Source organism: Canis lupus, chromosome 1 (genome assembly GCF_048164855.1).
Source record: "Canis lupus baileyi chromosome 1, mCanLup2.hap1, whole genome shotgun sequence".
Classification (NCBI taxonomy): Eukaryota; Metazoa; Chordata; class Mammalia; order Carnivora; family Canidae; genus Canis; species Canis lupus.
In genome coordinates, this window is record NC_132838.1 from 6,909,529 (window position 1) to 6,926,475 (window position 16,947).

General features: G+C 35.3%; 1 protein-coding gene across 7 annotated transcripts in view; it reads left to right on the forward strand.

Moving 5' to 3' along the window:
- The window catches only part of NETO1 (neuropilin and tolloid like 1), a 137,009-nt gene that overhangs the window by 116,023 nt on the left and 4,039 nt on the right, over window positions 1-16,947 (forward strand). The window contains exons 9-11 of one of the 7 annotated variants that reach the window (XR_012028064.1): window positions 886-1,444; window positions 2,434-2,508; window positions 16,064-16,536. Coding sequence is in view for 6 of the 7 variants with exons in the window: in XM_072820185.1 (XP_072676286.1) it covers window positions 886-1,444; window positions 2,434-2,494 (620 nt within the window). In the remaining variant the exon portion in view is untranslated. The other 6 variants (XM_072820185.1, XM_072820195.1, XM_072820154.1 and 3 more) reach the window with 6 other exon arrangements.

A 16,947-nucleotide genomic window follows, 5' to 3' on the forward strand; every position in this document is an offset into this window, starting at 1 on the left:
GAGAAATAGAGCCCTTGATAACTCAGCCTCTCCTGCCTAGAATAGAGTACCTACCTGCACTATGGATTCAGGGGTTGGGGAGAAATGCTTGTGGCTTGCTCCTCTCGGGGAGATACTGTAGCTGTAGGTGGGGAGTATTAGGGAGAGGAAGCACTATGCTGTTGCCTGAAACCTCCCTAAGTCCCTAAGTAAGCTTCCATCATGGCCAGTTGGAGTGGGGGTGGGGGAACAGGTTTAAAGGACAGACTCTCACTGTTCTTAATGAAATTCCATAAATTTTCTTGAATAAATGTACTTGCATTTGCTGTTTCCATTAGGACAATCTCCAGAAACTATATATATTTTTAATAATTTTTCCCAGTTGTGGTTGTTTCACTGGGGAAAAGGCCCACAGACAGACTCATGCCACCATTCCAGAAGTATCTGTCATGAAATTTAATTACCTTTTGGTCTCAGAAATTGGTGTTACTTTGAGTTCAGTTATTTATGTCTGGAATAAACTCAGAACAATATAGGTAGGGTCATGTTCCCACTCGTAGAGTTTGAGATGTTTCCTTATACCTACGAGAAGAAAAATGATTTATTGTTTTTAACGTAACTACTTGATTCCCAAATGTCATGCTAACAGGTCTTGTAAGATCTTCTCCAAATGTATGTTTAAAGTAGGGATGCTGGGCAACGGGAGGTCTGTCTCTAAGGCTAGAAGATGGGGCCCTTGTGGAAAGGGAAGCTTCTTGTTTCATTTTAAATATTTTTTCATGTAACTATAAGCCTGTAAAAATTCTGTGCTCAGTGTACTTCTTTGTAGGTGCTTTGACTACCATATTAATGCGTGGTGGATTGTTTCTTGTTTTGTTTGTTGTTTTCACTCCCCTCGACCTGTAGAGAAGAGGAAAGCCAGCCTGCTGGACCAGCTCACCAACACCAGTGGGACTGTCATTGGAGTGACTTCCTGCATTGTGATCATCCTTATTATCATTTCTGTCATTGTGCAGATCAAACAGCCTCGTAAAAAATATGTCCAAAGGAAATCAGACTTTGACCAGACAGTTTTCCAGGAGGTGTTTGAACCTCCTCATTATGAGTTATGTACTCTCAGAGGGACAGGAGCTACCGCTGACTTTGCAGATGTGGCCGATGACTTTGAGAACTATCATAAACTGCGGAGGTCCTCTTCTAAGTGCGTTCACGACCATCACTGTGGGTCCCAAGTGTCCAGTACGAAAGGCAGCCGCAGTAACCTCAGCACGAGAGATGCTTCTGTACTGACAGAGATGCCCCCGCAGCCCGTCAAACCCCTCATCCCGCCCATGAACAGAAGAAACATCCTCGTCATGAAACACAACTACTCGCAAGATGCCGCAGATGCCTGTGACATCGATGAGATCGAGGAGGTGCCAACGACAAGTCACAGGCTGTCCCGACATGACAAAGCCGTCCAGCGGTCAGTATCAATAGATTTTTTGATGACACCTATAACCTGAGGACTGAAATGCCTCCAGAATAATTGTGTTCTATTTGAGCTTCATATTTCAGTTTCTCTTTTTATTAATGATTTAAATCATAGTGTCTCAAGTTTTTCCCCACTTTTTTCCGTTCCAGTGCTATCCATATCCTTCCTAAACCCTGTTTGTGTACCTAGGTGTATGTGTGGGTGTGTGAGCACACACACATGCCAAAGATCATTTATTTCTACACACACATGATATTTATTTCTATGAAAATTATGGTTTTAATTTATATTATAAATTTGTATTGCTAATTTGCTTCCTTCCACATAGTCATGAATTTTGCTCTCATCAATAATATACTTTCAGATATGAAATGATAGTTGAAAATAACTGCCTTACCAAGATGGTTAAGCCATCTTGTTGAATAATTTTAATGTAAAAATAACATATTTTGCAATATAATGTATTATATTTTTTTACGAAAGTGAAAATACTGAAATCCTGTTTTCCACATATCACATAATACTTATATTACAAATTGCATATGATAGTATGGTATGCTAAAATACTAAACATTTATATTTAAATGTAGAAAAAATAGAAAAAATTGATTCATTTTCTTTTTAATATAAAGATAATATTATCTGTATTGTATTATTAGCCCTAAAATCGGTAAAAATTTTGGGGGAAGAAAATTTAGTTTAGAAAAAAATCAATTTTAGATCCCCAAATCCATATGTTCTGTTTTGCATGTTTACTAGCATTTAGTTTGTTTTATATATGGACATACTTTCTCAATTCATTATGCATCCTCAAAACTTAAAATATTTTTAGTTGATTTAATATTTTTGCATGCTGATGGAACAAATCTATTTCCTTAGTTTCATGAATTTTTAGGAATGCTTTTAAGTAAATACTTGTATGCATATTTATTTTTTGTGCAAATATTACTTTGTTGAATGAAATAGCCATAACATTCCAGGTTCTGCCTCATTGGGTCTCTAAGCAAACATGAATCTGAATACAACACAACTAGGGTCTAAAAAGAAAATTCAAGGTAAGCGAATGCCCTTGGTTCTTTCTCCCACCTTGTTGTATTCTGTTTTGTTTTGTTTTGTTGCAACTGTCTTGTAGATTTTTTAGAGAATGTGCTATTTATTCATTATTTCTTGAGATAAGTGTTTCATAATATTTCATAACCAGAAATATACTGGATTCAATGCTGATGGAGTGATGATTTTTAGTATACATATCTTTAAAGTAAATGTTCATATTCTTACCATCAGGCATTGTACTACAATGTTAGTAAAAGAGGATGTTAAATTAGCAAGTTAATTTTTACATGATTTAAGGTTAAAATCGAGAAAAACTAGTAAACTTGTTTCAAAAATATCAGAAGAAATGCAAGTTTTTCAAAACAAAAACAATGGAATATTGTCTCAATATAACTGAAGTCAACATATAAAGCTGGTAATTTTCTTATTTAATTTGGCAATATTCTAATCAGACTCATATACTAAGTATTTGGTGGTACTTATGCAATCTGTGCACTCTTATTTTTGCATGAATATGTAGCTTATTTCATCAAGATTATATGCAGCATGTTATGCCAAATTCTGATATCAAATTTGAATGCTTAACAATGTAAAATGTTCCATAAATACTAGTTGTCTATGTGTACATCTATTTTGTGATCAAATACCGTAAGAGCTTTTATTTTTAGCACTTGATAATCTATATCTATATTAGACTAATTTGTCTCCAATTAAATTTGCTTGACAGCTAAACTCTTCAAAACACTTCAAGCCTATCAACTATTCTTGAATTAGGGGAATGCATTTCCATGCTCTATCTTACCTTAATAAATTGGTGTATTTGTATGCATTTTTCATTGGGAGAAAATGTTTTAACTGTGTTTTATTTTCAGAGAAGAACTATTTATACAAACATGGGGACTGTGAAACGAAAATTCTATAGTGAATTGTGAAAAGTGGACATATTTCTAAATTCATTCCACTGCCTTTATCCAAACTTAAGAATTCCAGACATTTGTTATTCCTTCGGCAAGACATCCCCGCTGCACAATGATATGTTCATTTCGTAATTTGGTTGCTGGCCACCAAGTGCTCCTTAGTTTTTAAATACATTTTGAGATTTACTGGAAACTTGAAGAAGAAATTAGTTCCTGATTAAGACTATCCCAACTTTTATTTTTACTGTTAGTTTCACTTTGTTTCTATGTTGTTTCATGTCCTTGTTATATAATTGTACGTTGTGTGATATGTGAACAACACGATTTTGGATGAACTTTGTGTTACATGTACGTTGTTTTCATTAGATAGACTGCTTGAAAATAGTGCGTTCCTGAGGGATTTTGAACATGCTACAGTTAAGAAGTGAAAATATGGACCATGGAAGCACCAGCTAGAGTTTTATGGACTATAAACATCTGTTGTTGTATTATGATTAAATGCAGCCAAAAGTCATGAGTAAAAATAACAAGATTGCAATAAGAAACATCTCATTTTTGGGGGTTCTTTCCCAAATGTTCCCCCCTCCCAATTTCCTTTTTTGTTTTCTATCAAAGGAAGATACTAAGTTTCAGAAAGAGTTTTTGAAATCAGGTATTTTACCATTCATACCCATCAATAGAAATGTTTTTTGATTAAGCACTTAGCAATATGACTGAATTGAGAGTTTGAGAAAATACCCTGCATGTCAATACTCGATATTTGAGTTGGAAAAATATCCTTTTTATTAGACACATTGTAAAAAGCATGCATTCTCGAAAACTGCTGTTACGCTTCCATTTCTTTGTGTCATATGCTTGCTACTTGTAACTTTTTATATAAAGATATATAAAAATGTATAATATTTCCTAACTTGAGTTAAGAAAAATGTTTTCTTCTATTAGAGTGATAAAAACTGACTTACATAAGTGCACACTTTATATCAACTCTTTCTACCTGTTAGGCTCTAGGATGTCTTTTAGTATTGAGGCTTACTTCTCTAAATTTGATCTCTCAAATTTTATGGAATATGTTCTCCTTTTAGAATAGGAAAATCTTTTTAAATGCTTTAAAATCACAGGCCCTTTTATGACCCAAATTATACCATTCTGGGTTGTTCTCATACTCAGGTGCACATATAATACCTGAAAGCTTACTAATCATGATGTGTTTAATATAAATAAAGTAAAATCATATACTACATTTGATTGCCATTGAATCATATACACACTCTCGAAAGTTTGATTTAATAAATGGATACTTTTTAAATATTCAATGTGTATTCTTAGAAAATAAATTTTAAAAGTCAGAATTACTATAAATCTGCTTACCAACATCTCCAAAACTGCTGAATTCTACAGAAGTCTGTCCTTCAAATAATAAAGTACTCCGGTCTATCACAGTTAAAACTTTGTGACTCAAGCAGGCTTTACGAATCCATAGATGAATTACTTACATACATCTCTGTTAGGAATTCAACTTCATATATGCTAGAAAAACAAATGGGAAAGAAAATAAAATTTTATGATAGAAACATTAAAGAACTATCATAGCAATTCTGAATAATCTACCTTGAAAAAAAGTCGATATTCATAAATAATCACTTCCATGAATGTGATAAACTGATGAATAGAAAAAAATATATTGAACATGATAAAGAAAGATTATTTCTATTGTTTTGCTACATATTTTATACACATTGCTCATGCCATAATTTAGCCTTTAGTATTTGACTTGACTGATTTATTTAATTGCATGCCAATTTTTATGCCCTTTAATTCAAATGTAATGCATCCACAGATTATTTTTGAAGTGATTAGCCATATTTTACTTTCCCTATGTAGAAATCTTCATAGGACCCTTAACAATTTGAGTGAATAATCTCAAAAAAGTATGATATTCATGTCAAGACTTATCTATAACAGAAAAAAAAGGAAAATAAATGAGGTGAACCACTTGCCATTCACTTGCCCTATAGCTGTGCACAGGCAGTTCTAAATATGCAGATGCTTCTGATCTGCTGGTTCACTGCTTAAAAGATATTTGCACTAGAAATCCACTAATGAAACAACAAAATCCAAACACACTAAGCAAAATGATAAAAATGGATTTCTTATGTATATTTAATACACAACAGCTCCAGGGGAGAGCACAAATATTTCAAATGACGACTAGGTCTCCTCAGTGGTCATACTAAAAATATTTAATATCAGTCATTGACGAATCACAAAGAAAGGTAGTGTGATGTCAGGGCAGAGACCTCATGGCTTACATTAGCCCTCAAGATCTCTAGATGCAGGACCTTGAAAGTGTGGGATTCCACTATACCTCGGAGGCCCCTGGAAGAAGCTCTTTAAAAGCCAGTACTGAAATGTATCCATATATTAAAAACTCCTATTTACTGGTACATCAGACCCTATCACCTGAATATCAACTTTTCATTTACATTAAAATGGGAAGACACATCGTAGGTAAGGAATGAGATGTTTCAAGATGTTCAAGATGTTTCAAATCAACTTATTTTAATAAATAATTATATTTTTTGATAAAGTGAATTCAAATATGACTTACACAAGTGCTTTATTGATTCCACAAAATGTTCTCCAAAAACATAATTACACACTATGTTAGTTAATTTGAAAATAGCTGTTTTCCTTTTATTTCTTTATTTTTGAATTCACTTTCAAAAACTGGGAGACATATCATGAGTCTATGCAACACCTGTGAAAACCTGCATTCAGCCTCTTACTTTTGTCCAAGTGCATTTCAGTTGCCTAATTCAAGGTTGGTGTGCTGATTTGGAAACAAAATTTTTTGTACCTGATTTTATATACATGCAATTGCTATGCATCATATTGCAAAGTAGACATATGTGATGTTGGTTTTCCATAAATCACTTTCATTTGGTCAGATAATTAAAATGTGGCTATAAACGTAACTGTAGATAAATGTCTTCGGACTTTTGAAGGAGAACAATCCACACTGGAAATGTTGACTTTTCTGTTTTGCATCATTTTTTTTCCACTAAAAATATTTCAGTGGGTCTGACTCCATAAACTGTTATTCCTGGTGTTTAATAAAGTTAGGACTTTGACAAAAACTGAATGAATATTCACATAAGCTGTTGCATCAACTTTTTCTATGTTTTTCCTCCCTTAGGAATTTGAGTTTTCCTCAAATTTGATAGCTTTTAAAAAAAAATCCCATGAATGGATTTTCCTTGACCTCAGAATATCATAATAAATGACAAAATATGATACTGGTTCCTGTTACCTTAATTAAAGTAATGGCAAATAATTTATTGATGTTTTGGTGGTAAAATAATTAATAGCATTTTATCTTATTATGAAGTTTGTATATTTCAATGATGAAAATGAGTCCTGTCAGATTCCAACTCTAGAGGGAGGTTAAATAAATAAAATCTCTAAAATTCTCTGAATCCTAAATGTATATGATTTGAAAAGCAAGTTTCAGGTTTTTCTAACTTCACTGAAGCGAGTCAGTTTCAATATCATGTCTACTTCTGCGTTCTTTCTTCCCTTTGCTTGTGTCTATCTGTTACACTCATGGCATGGGGGGCCAGCCAACAAATTGTTACATATGAAGAATAGAAGAATGAAGCCTTGAATTTATGATAAATCTCTTATCATATTTCATTAAAATTTCCCATTCCTCTCTTAAAGTTTGGAAAAAAGTAGTAAAATATATCAGAAAAATAGCCAGAAATATGGTTTTATAAATAATTTTGTTCCACAAATCTGAGGCCCTTTGTTAACAGATTTATCTTGATTAGTTAATTTGTTAATGAGTTGCTTAAACTGTACTACAAATTTCTTTAACTGACTAATGTCACTCAAATAAATCCAGTGGTGTCATAGAAATACCAAACATGAGTGACCAATGTCAGGCACTCTTAATACATCATCATTTTTTTGTGTAGGTAAGGCCTCTGGTTCTGTACTTCTTTCTGCATTATTAAAGAAGTAAATGCCCTCTTAATATGACTTTAACTCCTCAGAGTAAGAATAATAAACTCTACCTACTTCAGACTTATGTCATTACAAGGGTCTAGGGTTGGTTTCCAGAAAATTGTTTATTTCTGCACTAGCACGATTATGTAGTGAAAACACTGCTTTATATTCCTAGGAAATGTGCAGTCAGAATATTCTTGTTTGTCCTCAACTTTCTACCATCTCTCCAAAGTCTGAGGCATGCCATTTTACATTGATCGATTCTTTGAAAAGTTATCTTTTTACTCTCCTAATGGTCCAGATGTAGATGCAAAATGTAACAGTGAACAGAAAACACAATGTATACATTGCTTAAAAGAAGACATTTCTATTACGTAACATTATGAAATTTGTACTTTCTCATCACTTTCTCACCAGTTAAGTTTAATATCAACATAGCCAGTCATTTTGATCCTGTACAATCTATATACTGGGATTCTTCCTAAATGCTTTGGGGATGGTTAAAAAAAAAAGGCAGCAATCTTGGGGAATAGGATTATGGAGCTTCAGAGGATGAAAGGTGTTTAGAGGAGCTAGATCCAAAAAATGAAGACCAAAGTTATTTGCCAAGTTTTTCATGTTAAAAAGCTAAATGGTTCTCGCCTTCATAATCTTGTATGGAAGATAAAATATATTCAGTTGTCAAGAGAATACAATGCAAATGATTTTTTAAAAGATTTTATTTATTTACCTGAGAGAGAGCATGTGTATGAGCAGGGTGAGAAGCAGAAGGAAAGAGAGAGAGAATCTCAAGCAGACTCTGAGCTGAGCGTAGAGCCCAATGAGGGGTTCATTTCCACAACCCCAAGGTCATGACCTGAGCTGAAACCAAAAGTCAGCTTCTTAGCTGACTGCACTACACAAGTACCTCCAGATGATGTTTTATAATAAAGAAGTCAGTAGCATAAATATAGGATACATATATCTTCTCAGGAATCAAGAAAGGCTTAATGAATAGTTGTCCTTTTGAGCAGGTCTTGAAGGTTGGAGATCATCAAATACTGGAGCAAGGAGAGATTTTCACCTAGAGAAATTGGAGCAGGGAGTAGTTGGGAGGCCATGTATTTTTTTGACTTAGCTGAAGAGTAGGAGTAGACAAAAGGAGAAATAGTAAATATAGTTGGAAGAGTAGGTTGGCATTTGCATCATGATTTCTGAGTGCATGTAGTTTCATCTCAAGGCATTCATATTTTATTATAAGGACAGTATTTTAATGTTTCTTAATGTGATATGCTTTATGAATTATACTTTAAGTCGAATCTTCTGATGGCAGTATGTTTTCTCCATTGAGATAGGAATGAGTAAAGGAAATTAAAACAATACAAAACAAAACACTAAGAAAAAATAACTGTTATATCCAGAAACATCTGTCTTGCTTTTCTGTTTATCTTCTGCTGTATTTTTTTTAACTCTTAAGATTATGTTTGACTAACCAACCCATTGAGCCCTATGTGCTGCACACCATTTGGTGTGTTTTACAGTCAAGTATTCCATTGATCATCTTACCAAGTTCAAACACTAGTAATAACAATACTCATTGTTACAGTTGTGGTTGTTATTCCATTTATTTACAAAGATATTAAAGAGAGTTTTCTATTAACTTTTCTAAGACTGCACAATAGGGAGTGATAAATCTGGCACCAAACCTAGTCTGATTAATGCCCAAATCAGCCAGCGATCCTCACTTACCTATGTGCATATGACTCTCTGGTAGTCAACACAGCATGTTTTGCTGAAAGAAGTCAGTTTGTATTCATAGTAACTCCATAGTTCTGTGTTTCCTCATCTGTAAAAATATATATTATAGCAACTTCTCTTCACCCTGTATCATTGAAGGATAAAATGACTGTATTGGAAGATATTTTTATATCCTTATGAATACGTAGTGTTTAAGTCATGTGTAAACTTCATTTATAATCGGCATGAAACAAGCACATCATCTATAAAGGAGCAGTAATGAAGAATGATTTCCAGTCTTCTTGTATTCACAGTGAAATGACTCACTTTCAGAACTCACTGATTGTTATTCACTAAAATGACGTTTTCTCTGATGCTTATTTTAGTGCATTATCTTACTGAACTCTAGAGGCCCTAGGTGACTCCAAAAGCCCTAGTCATCAATATACACAGAAATACCAACGCTTGAAAGAAAATCCTGTTTTCAATCCTAGACAATTGTTCAATATAAATTTGCATGATATAAATAGTGGATAAGCAAGCATATAGACAGTTACATAGACAATTACAGTTTCTGAGCCACACTTATAAAATGTGGTATAATGTACTAAAAAATAATGCATCCTTTTTCGACAGGAAAAATTCATTTTTTTATTTTTGAAAGATTTTATTTATCTATCTGACAGAGAGAGCACAAGCAGGGGTTGCTGCAGAGGGAGAGGGAGAAGCAGGCTCTGCAGGGAGTCCGATGTGGCACTCAATCCCAGGACCCTGGGGTCATGACCTGAGCCGAAGGCAGATGCTTAAACATCTGCACCTGGCACCACCCAGGTGCGCTCAACAGGAAGAATTCAAATTCAAACTTCAGGTTCACTTCATACTACTTATGTGCTCTTAAAAAAATAAAAAAGCTGTTTGAATCCTCTGAGCTTTGAAGGCTTTATCTGTGAAAGGGAGAGCCTATCACTAATGAAAAAGTTGCTGAAAGATTTGGAGATAATGGTATCCAACAATGACACGAAATCAGTGATAACCAACCTGGGGGCTGAAGATTTTCCACTGTGTTTTACCGTAATTTGTACTCTAAATTGGAAAAATGTCTCTAGTCTAAAGCACTTTCATAAATCTGTGAATCAGTCACTGCTAACTAAACAGGAGTGCTCCATATTTGTGATTAGCAAAGGTTTAGAAAACTCAGGAAAAGATCTCACCTTTCAGAGGTGCTAATCAACTGATATCAGTGAGTGAGGGATTATGAAGGATGGGACCAAATGGCAGGAATGGAGTGATTAGTTAGGTGACAAGAGTCAGACACTGCCCTATAACCATCTGACCTCAGTGAGGAGGATGCTGGAAGAGAAGCCAATACAGATCTAGTATTAATAATATGAAATTGAAAATTTCTGATTTTTAGAATATAAGACCATAGAATATAAGAAAATATAAGACCAATCTGGGTATCTTTCAAAAATAATTGTTAAGTGCACAGTCAGTGTGGGTCGGTTAAATGAGCAAATGAGTAGAACAATTTCATTTAAGAAATAATTAAATTTCTTTGTCACAGAAGCACTGTCCCAACTTGCCACCCTGGCCTCTATTTATGTAGCCCTTCCTTCTAGAAGTTATAGAACTAAGTCATATTCTCAAGTATGCCTGAAGAAATGCTATTTTATAACTGGTATTGCTGGCATGCCAGCTTTTTAAAAAATTATTAATTAGCAGGTTGTGTTTTCCAAACAAGCAGAGACAAAATACAAACAACAACAACAACAAAGGTAAGTCTTAAGGTACAAAAACTTAGAATAACATTTAAATAGGATTGCTTGAAGTACATATCGATTCAGTATACTTGGGAACCATGGGCCATTCATATTTTTTAATTTCTCACATATGCCAACTCTGTGAATGGAAGTGTCTTTTAAAAAATATCACTCTTTAAAACGCAGCTTTTCCAAGTAGATCAGCATTGTTCAGATGTAACCCATGAACACGTTTTCTTACAATAAACTTGTCCAACTTTCTGAAAAGACAGTCTTTATATGTTAAAAATGATTAAGTCATTAATTGCTAATAAAGTATTTTATAAATTGTTAATGCAGTTGGGAGAAAATGCTCTCTACTCCCTTTCTATAACCAACACTTATCTATCATTTTTATAAAGTATGTAAGTCTTTTCTGACCAGATGCTTATCCTTTAGTCTCTTGTAAATAAGTACTATTTATTTCAGGACGGGGCCTGTGGCTGAGATAAACTATCTCACCTTCCAATTGATGGCTCTGAATCACCAGGCCTGGGACTTTGCACTTTGGTCCTTTCCTTTGCCAGAGGGTCCCCGCCAGATCTCCTAAGAGGGCAGTAGAGAAGGATGGAGTCGGCTGAAGACCTCAGGGACTTACTTGCTTTTTGCTTCCTGTTTCCATCAGTGTCATCCAAGCATCATTGCTTGGATTCAACAGCAGCCTCCATCTCCTTGAGGCACTTGGAGACCACGCCCCCTAGCATCCCTCAGAGGTATCTGCACCAGCAAAAGCATGCCCTCTTCAGACCGCACTGCTGAGCCCTGCCTCCTCAGGATACCTTCTAGATTCTAGATTCTGAAAACCTCAGTCTCCTATTGGTTTTTGAGTCTGAGGCCTGGTCAGCCTTCACATCACTTAGGATCCTTGTGTTACCTCCTTATTCCTTCTTTGTTTTCGTGGCCTTTCAACCCTACACAATAGATTCCCTGTATCACAGTCCCTCTCAATGTATCTGATACGTTTTCTGTTTTTCTGGCTAGAGGATTATGATGGATTTTAACTGACATTCTTGTCCTTGCTAAGAGTGTTTTAAAATTCTTACCTGAGATTCTTTTGCTTACCTTGTGACACTTTGCCTAGTTAAATTTCATACACTGACAAAATTATTTCTGAAATATTAGTTCTAGAGAATGAACTGTTAAAATTTACGTGACTATAATGCATATATTTATAATGAACAAGTGTTCCCTTTCATGGGTTAGGCATTTCTCAAATCTTGTTGGGACTTATAAGGGGGAAGAGGTTTATATTTGTAGTGACATGACATTGAAATGAAAATCATCATGGATCCTCTTTCTAATTCATATTTCTGACCTAGCCAGCTCCAGGCAAATTCTTAATTCATTTATGTGCACCATAATCAATTTTTGTGGATCTTTAAATTTTACTTTATTCTTCAGGAATAAAGTTTTTGTCAAAATGGTTGGGCAGTTTTGGCCTATAGATGCCTTCAGGAGAGCCTAGAGGTCCTGCTCTGGTCTGTGAGAAATTTCAGAGCATTTTGTAGGGGCTAATAACTTAAATTCTAACTAACCAGCCACAGAGCTTTAAATGTTAAATGTTATAAGTTCGATTTTTCACAAGGAAAGGCTTCAAATCTAATCACCTTGTGGTAAGAATTTTCATCTAAGTCAACCACCATCAAACTTTTATGTCAAGGGAACAAGGAGACAACGAAATGTGGCTCATAGGTGAACTAATTTTGACTCAGTCTGTGGTCTATTTAAATTGTGATTTTCTGCAGTTTGTGATTATACAGGGGGAAAAGATCCATTTTTCTGGCTTAATCAGATGAAACCATAGCTAGTTATGATAAACTCATTTCATACAAAAAGTATTCTTGACACTACTTCAACCCAGACTTTGCCCAGAACACTCACATGTTTTCTCTCATAAATCTAGCAAATGTAGCCATTTCTGAAGGCACAGAAAGAACAGGTTTATCTCAATGGAATGAGAACCAGCAAAACAGGTTTAAAAAGTTTAAAGTATTACAGTTTGAAGTATTTTACAGGTATTTACACAGGTAATCCTCACAACAGCCTTACAAGATTGTTATTATTAGCTTTGTTTTACAGATGAGAAAAATAAGGTCCAAAGAAGTTAAATATCATTCCTAAGATTCTGTAACTAATAAGGTCGGGATTTAAACTTTGGAAGTCTGGATATAGAATCTATAGTCTTTTTTTTTTTTTTTTTTTTAAGATTTTACTTATTTGAGAGAGAGAGAAAAAAATACAAGCAGGGGGCAGGGAGCAGAGCCAGAAGGTGAAGCAGACCCCCTGCTGAGTAGGGAGACTGACATGAGACTTGATCCCAGGACCCTGGGATCATGACCTGAGCTGAAGGTGGATGCTTAACCGACTGAGCCACCCAGGTGCCCACGGAATCTATAGTCTTAACCATGAATCAAATTGTTTCTTATTGATTTCCCATCTATTAATTTTAATGAATTAGTCATTGTTTTATTTTACTATTTTTTAAGATTTATTTATTTATTTATTCAAAGAGAGAGAGAGAGAGGCAGAGACACAGAGGGAGAAGCAGGCTCCATGCAGGGAGCCTGATATGAGACTGGGTCCTGGGTCTCCAGGATCACACCCCTGGCTGCAGGCGGCGCTAAACCGCTGTGCCACTGGGGCTGCCCTTAGTCACTGTTTTAAATCCACTCTTCCTAACCTCGCAAGTACAGAGACAGAAAAGACAAGGCTCAGGGGTTATAAATAATATAGTCATTTCTCCTTGAAGGCATGCTTTAGGCATTCCCGTAGGGATCCTGGAGAAAAATAATGGAGAATCTTTATCTATGAAATGATTTTGGCGTGGTCTCCTTTGGTTGCTTACGGTACATGCATTTAGAATTTATGGATTTATGTATGGTTCAAGATCTGCCAAAAACTGTCAAGAGTCAGCATGTGACTCTATCAGTAATAAATGACAATGTTTCATAACTAAAGTATCTTTGTGTAAGTGATGCTCTGCAGACACCACTTAGAGAGAGAGTCCCTGTATGTAAACTGTGTTGGGGTTCGCCTACCATGCTATGCTGTCAAGGGCCTAGTGAGTTCGGTTTGTACAGTCATGTTTCCATATGCATTCCATTTAGCTCATAATTACCTGAATTCTTTGAATTACTGGTGAATTTTGATTCTGTATGAAATATGTGATTCTTGTAAGTCTGATTTGAAATCTGACTTTTTTGCTTCCTCAAGGAGTTTCCTACAGTTAAATTCTTTGAGAATTCCAAGAATTTCAGTGCCAAAGCTGTATGCTCCTTTGGCTTGTGTAAGTGGTTATCATGAGCACTATTAACTTATTCAATAAACACATCACAAGCAACAGCAGCTTGTTCAATAAATATTTATTGAATCCATACTAGGTGCACAGAGCTGTTTTAGTCACAAAACGGAAAAAATACTCCTTTTGTGTCACATAATCTAGGTGAAGGAAACATAAAATAACAAAAATGTGAAAACAATAAAAATGATATGGCATGTTGTGAATGTGCCTTGACAAAAATGAAATTAATAAGGCTGTTAGGGAACAAGAGTGTTGAGATACCAAATTGGCATTTCGTATGGAAAAGACCTGGGCAGCGTCTCTGAGAATGTGATGTCTGACCACAATCTTAATGGAGTAAAGTAGTGAGACTTGTCAATATCTGAGGGAAGAGTTTTCTGGCAGGAGTGTGCTGGGTGTGGTTGAGAAGACATGAGTGGGGACAGAGCAGGAGAGAGATGGCAGGAAGCGATGAAGGGAGTAGCCTTGGAGTAAGATCAGGTAAAGGTCATCAAGTAATGCTGGAAAATACGGATTTTGTTCTGTATTTGTTTTAAAATGGGAAGCCACTGGAGGGCTTTGGCAGAGCAGTGGCACAACATGGCTCTGCTTTTCCAGCTCTGCTCTGTCTGCTGTGTTGAAAATAGTCTGGAAAGGAGTAAGGGGGAAGGAAATGCAATGGTGCAGCTGAGAGATGAATCAAGTGTGGCATGTCTGTCAGTGTAGTCAGGAAAACCAAAGCCACTGTATGTATTCAAGGGATTAAAACATATGTAGGGATTAAGGGCTTAAATAACCTTTGGGAAACCTGAAGAGTAAAGGTCAGAGAAGCTACATTAAAGCTCTTAGCTTGATGATGCCTGGAAGATTCTACAATTCTTAAGATTCTCTGAAAAATGCCACAAAACTATGTGAGGCTACAGAAGGCAAGTGGGGAGGGTAGTTGTGAAGAACACGCCTGCACATATGTGAGTATCAAACATGCATCTGGCTGCAAGTGCCTTTGGAGAATAATGGCCTCCCTCTTATCTCCTCCAGTCGAATCTCGCACAAGTGCTTATCACTGACAAATCCTATCCTTCATTTGTACCTTGTAAAATTCCTGGAATTATTATTACCTCTTTGTCGAATTGCCTTCAAAGTAATTTTCTTTTCATATGTCATTCATTATTCAATGGCTTGATGTAGAGATAAGATAAATACTGTATGATCTAACTCTGTCCTCCGGAAGCAGGGGTTTACCGAATTAATTTTGTTATACAATAACTAAGTTGTATATTTTGATATCTTTCTTTCCTACTAGTGTACTAGCTTGTTGAGGAAGGAAAATCCTTTTCGTTTTTGTATCCCCAGAATATAGCACCTTCCTGAAATATCCTAGATGCACAATAAATACTTTTTGATTGAATGAAAAATTTTCCATAATAAAAGAAATTATCATGGGTCAAATTGAATGCCAACACTCTGAGACAATCCATATGAACAAGTGGAGAGGTGTATATTAAAGTGATTTACACTAGAGAAATTATCCGTATAGAATTATGATTCAAATTTGGGTGAGTTTGTGAAGGGAGTATAGAACATGAATAAATGTGAAGAGCAGAAAAATATATAAGAAGCAAGATTTTTTAAAAAGAAGGTATACAAGGCACAGCAAGGCTTGAAACAGCTGTGGATTATTTGGAGTATACCATTTCATTTTTTTTCTGTTATTCTTACTATTTAATCAAGGGAATCTTTCAACTATTCCTGGTGGACTTGGGAAGAAAAGATTAGAGATTTGTATTCTCAAGGTTTACCAAGTATAATGGAATTGATATGCTTGTATTTTTTTCAGATACCATTACACTTTTGGTGCAATTCTTTGTAAATAGACAGCTCAATCTTCTTGTCAAGTTCTGAAAGGATATATCTAAGAACTATCCAAGAAAACATTTTGGAAATTGTGCTTATTATAAAACAGCAATGCAATCACAACAAAACCCTATTTAGAACCGGACTCTATGCCATTGCTTTCCATGGAGCACTCTTTACCTGACGGTGCTGGGCAGGTTAGAATACCTGCTCCAGAAGCTGGAGCTCAGTCACAGCAAAGGCAAGCAACACACACATCTGTTAAGAGGGTCTGGTTTTCAACAATAGACACTTAGCTTTCTCATGACTTAGAATAAGCATTCATCATGAACATGACAAGTTGCTACGAGTAAGATAAGGTTAACTAAAGAAGATTCTTGGACACACATGGTTTTGTTTAATTGTATCCTGACTGTCATTCTGAAGGAAGATATTATTACATTCTTCATTTTATAGGTAAGTAAACTGAATCTTAAAAGAAGTCAACCAATTTATCCAGTTAACAGCCAATGAATGGAGGGGCTCCCAGGTTCTCATGTAAGCTTCCTACTGACACACTCATTTGCTACCAAAGTACTGACTTCATATACTGAGCCCCAGATATGGGCTAATGCTTGATATGCACTTTCCAAATTCAACCTTTGGAACCAGATTTTTTTGGGGGAGTATAACTAGCCCTGTGTTTTTTCTTTTGAGAGGATTGATGCTTAGTGATGTTCAATGACCAATGCCAAAGAAAGAATTTAAAACCATTTGGAGGGTAAAAGCAAAACAAAACAAAACAAAAAACCAATATATATGCATCCTTATCTCTATGAAAACTATTTTTCTCCACATCAGTAGTTATTTATTTGGTTTCTCTTTATA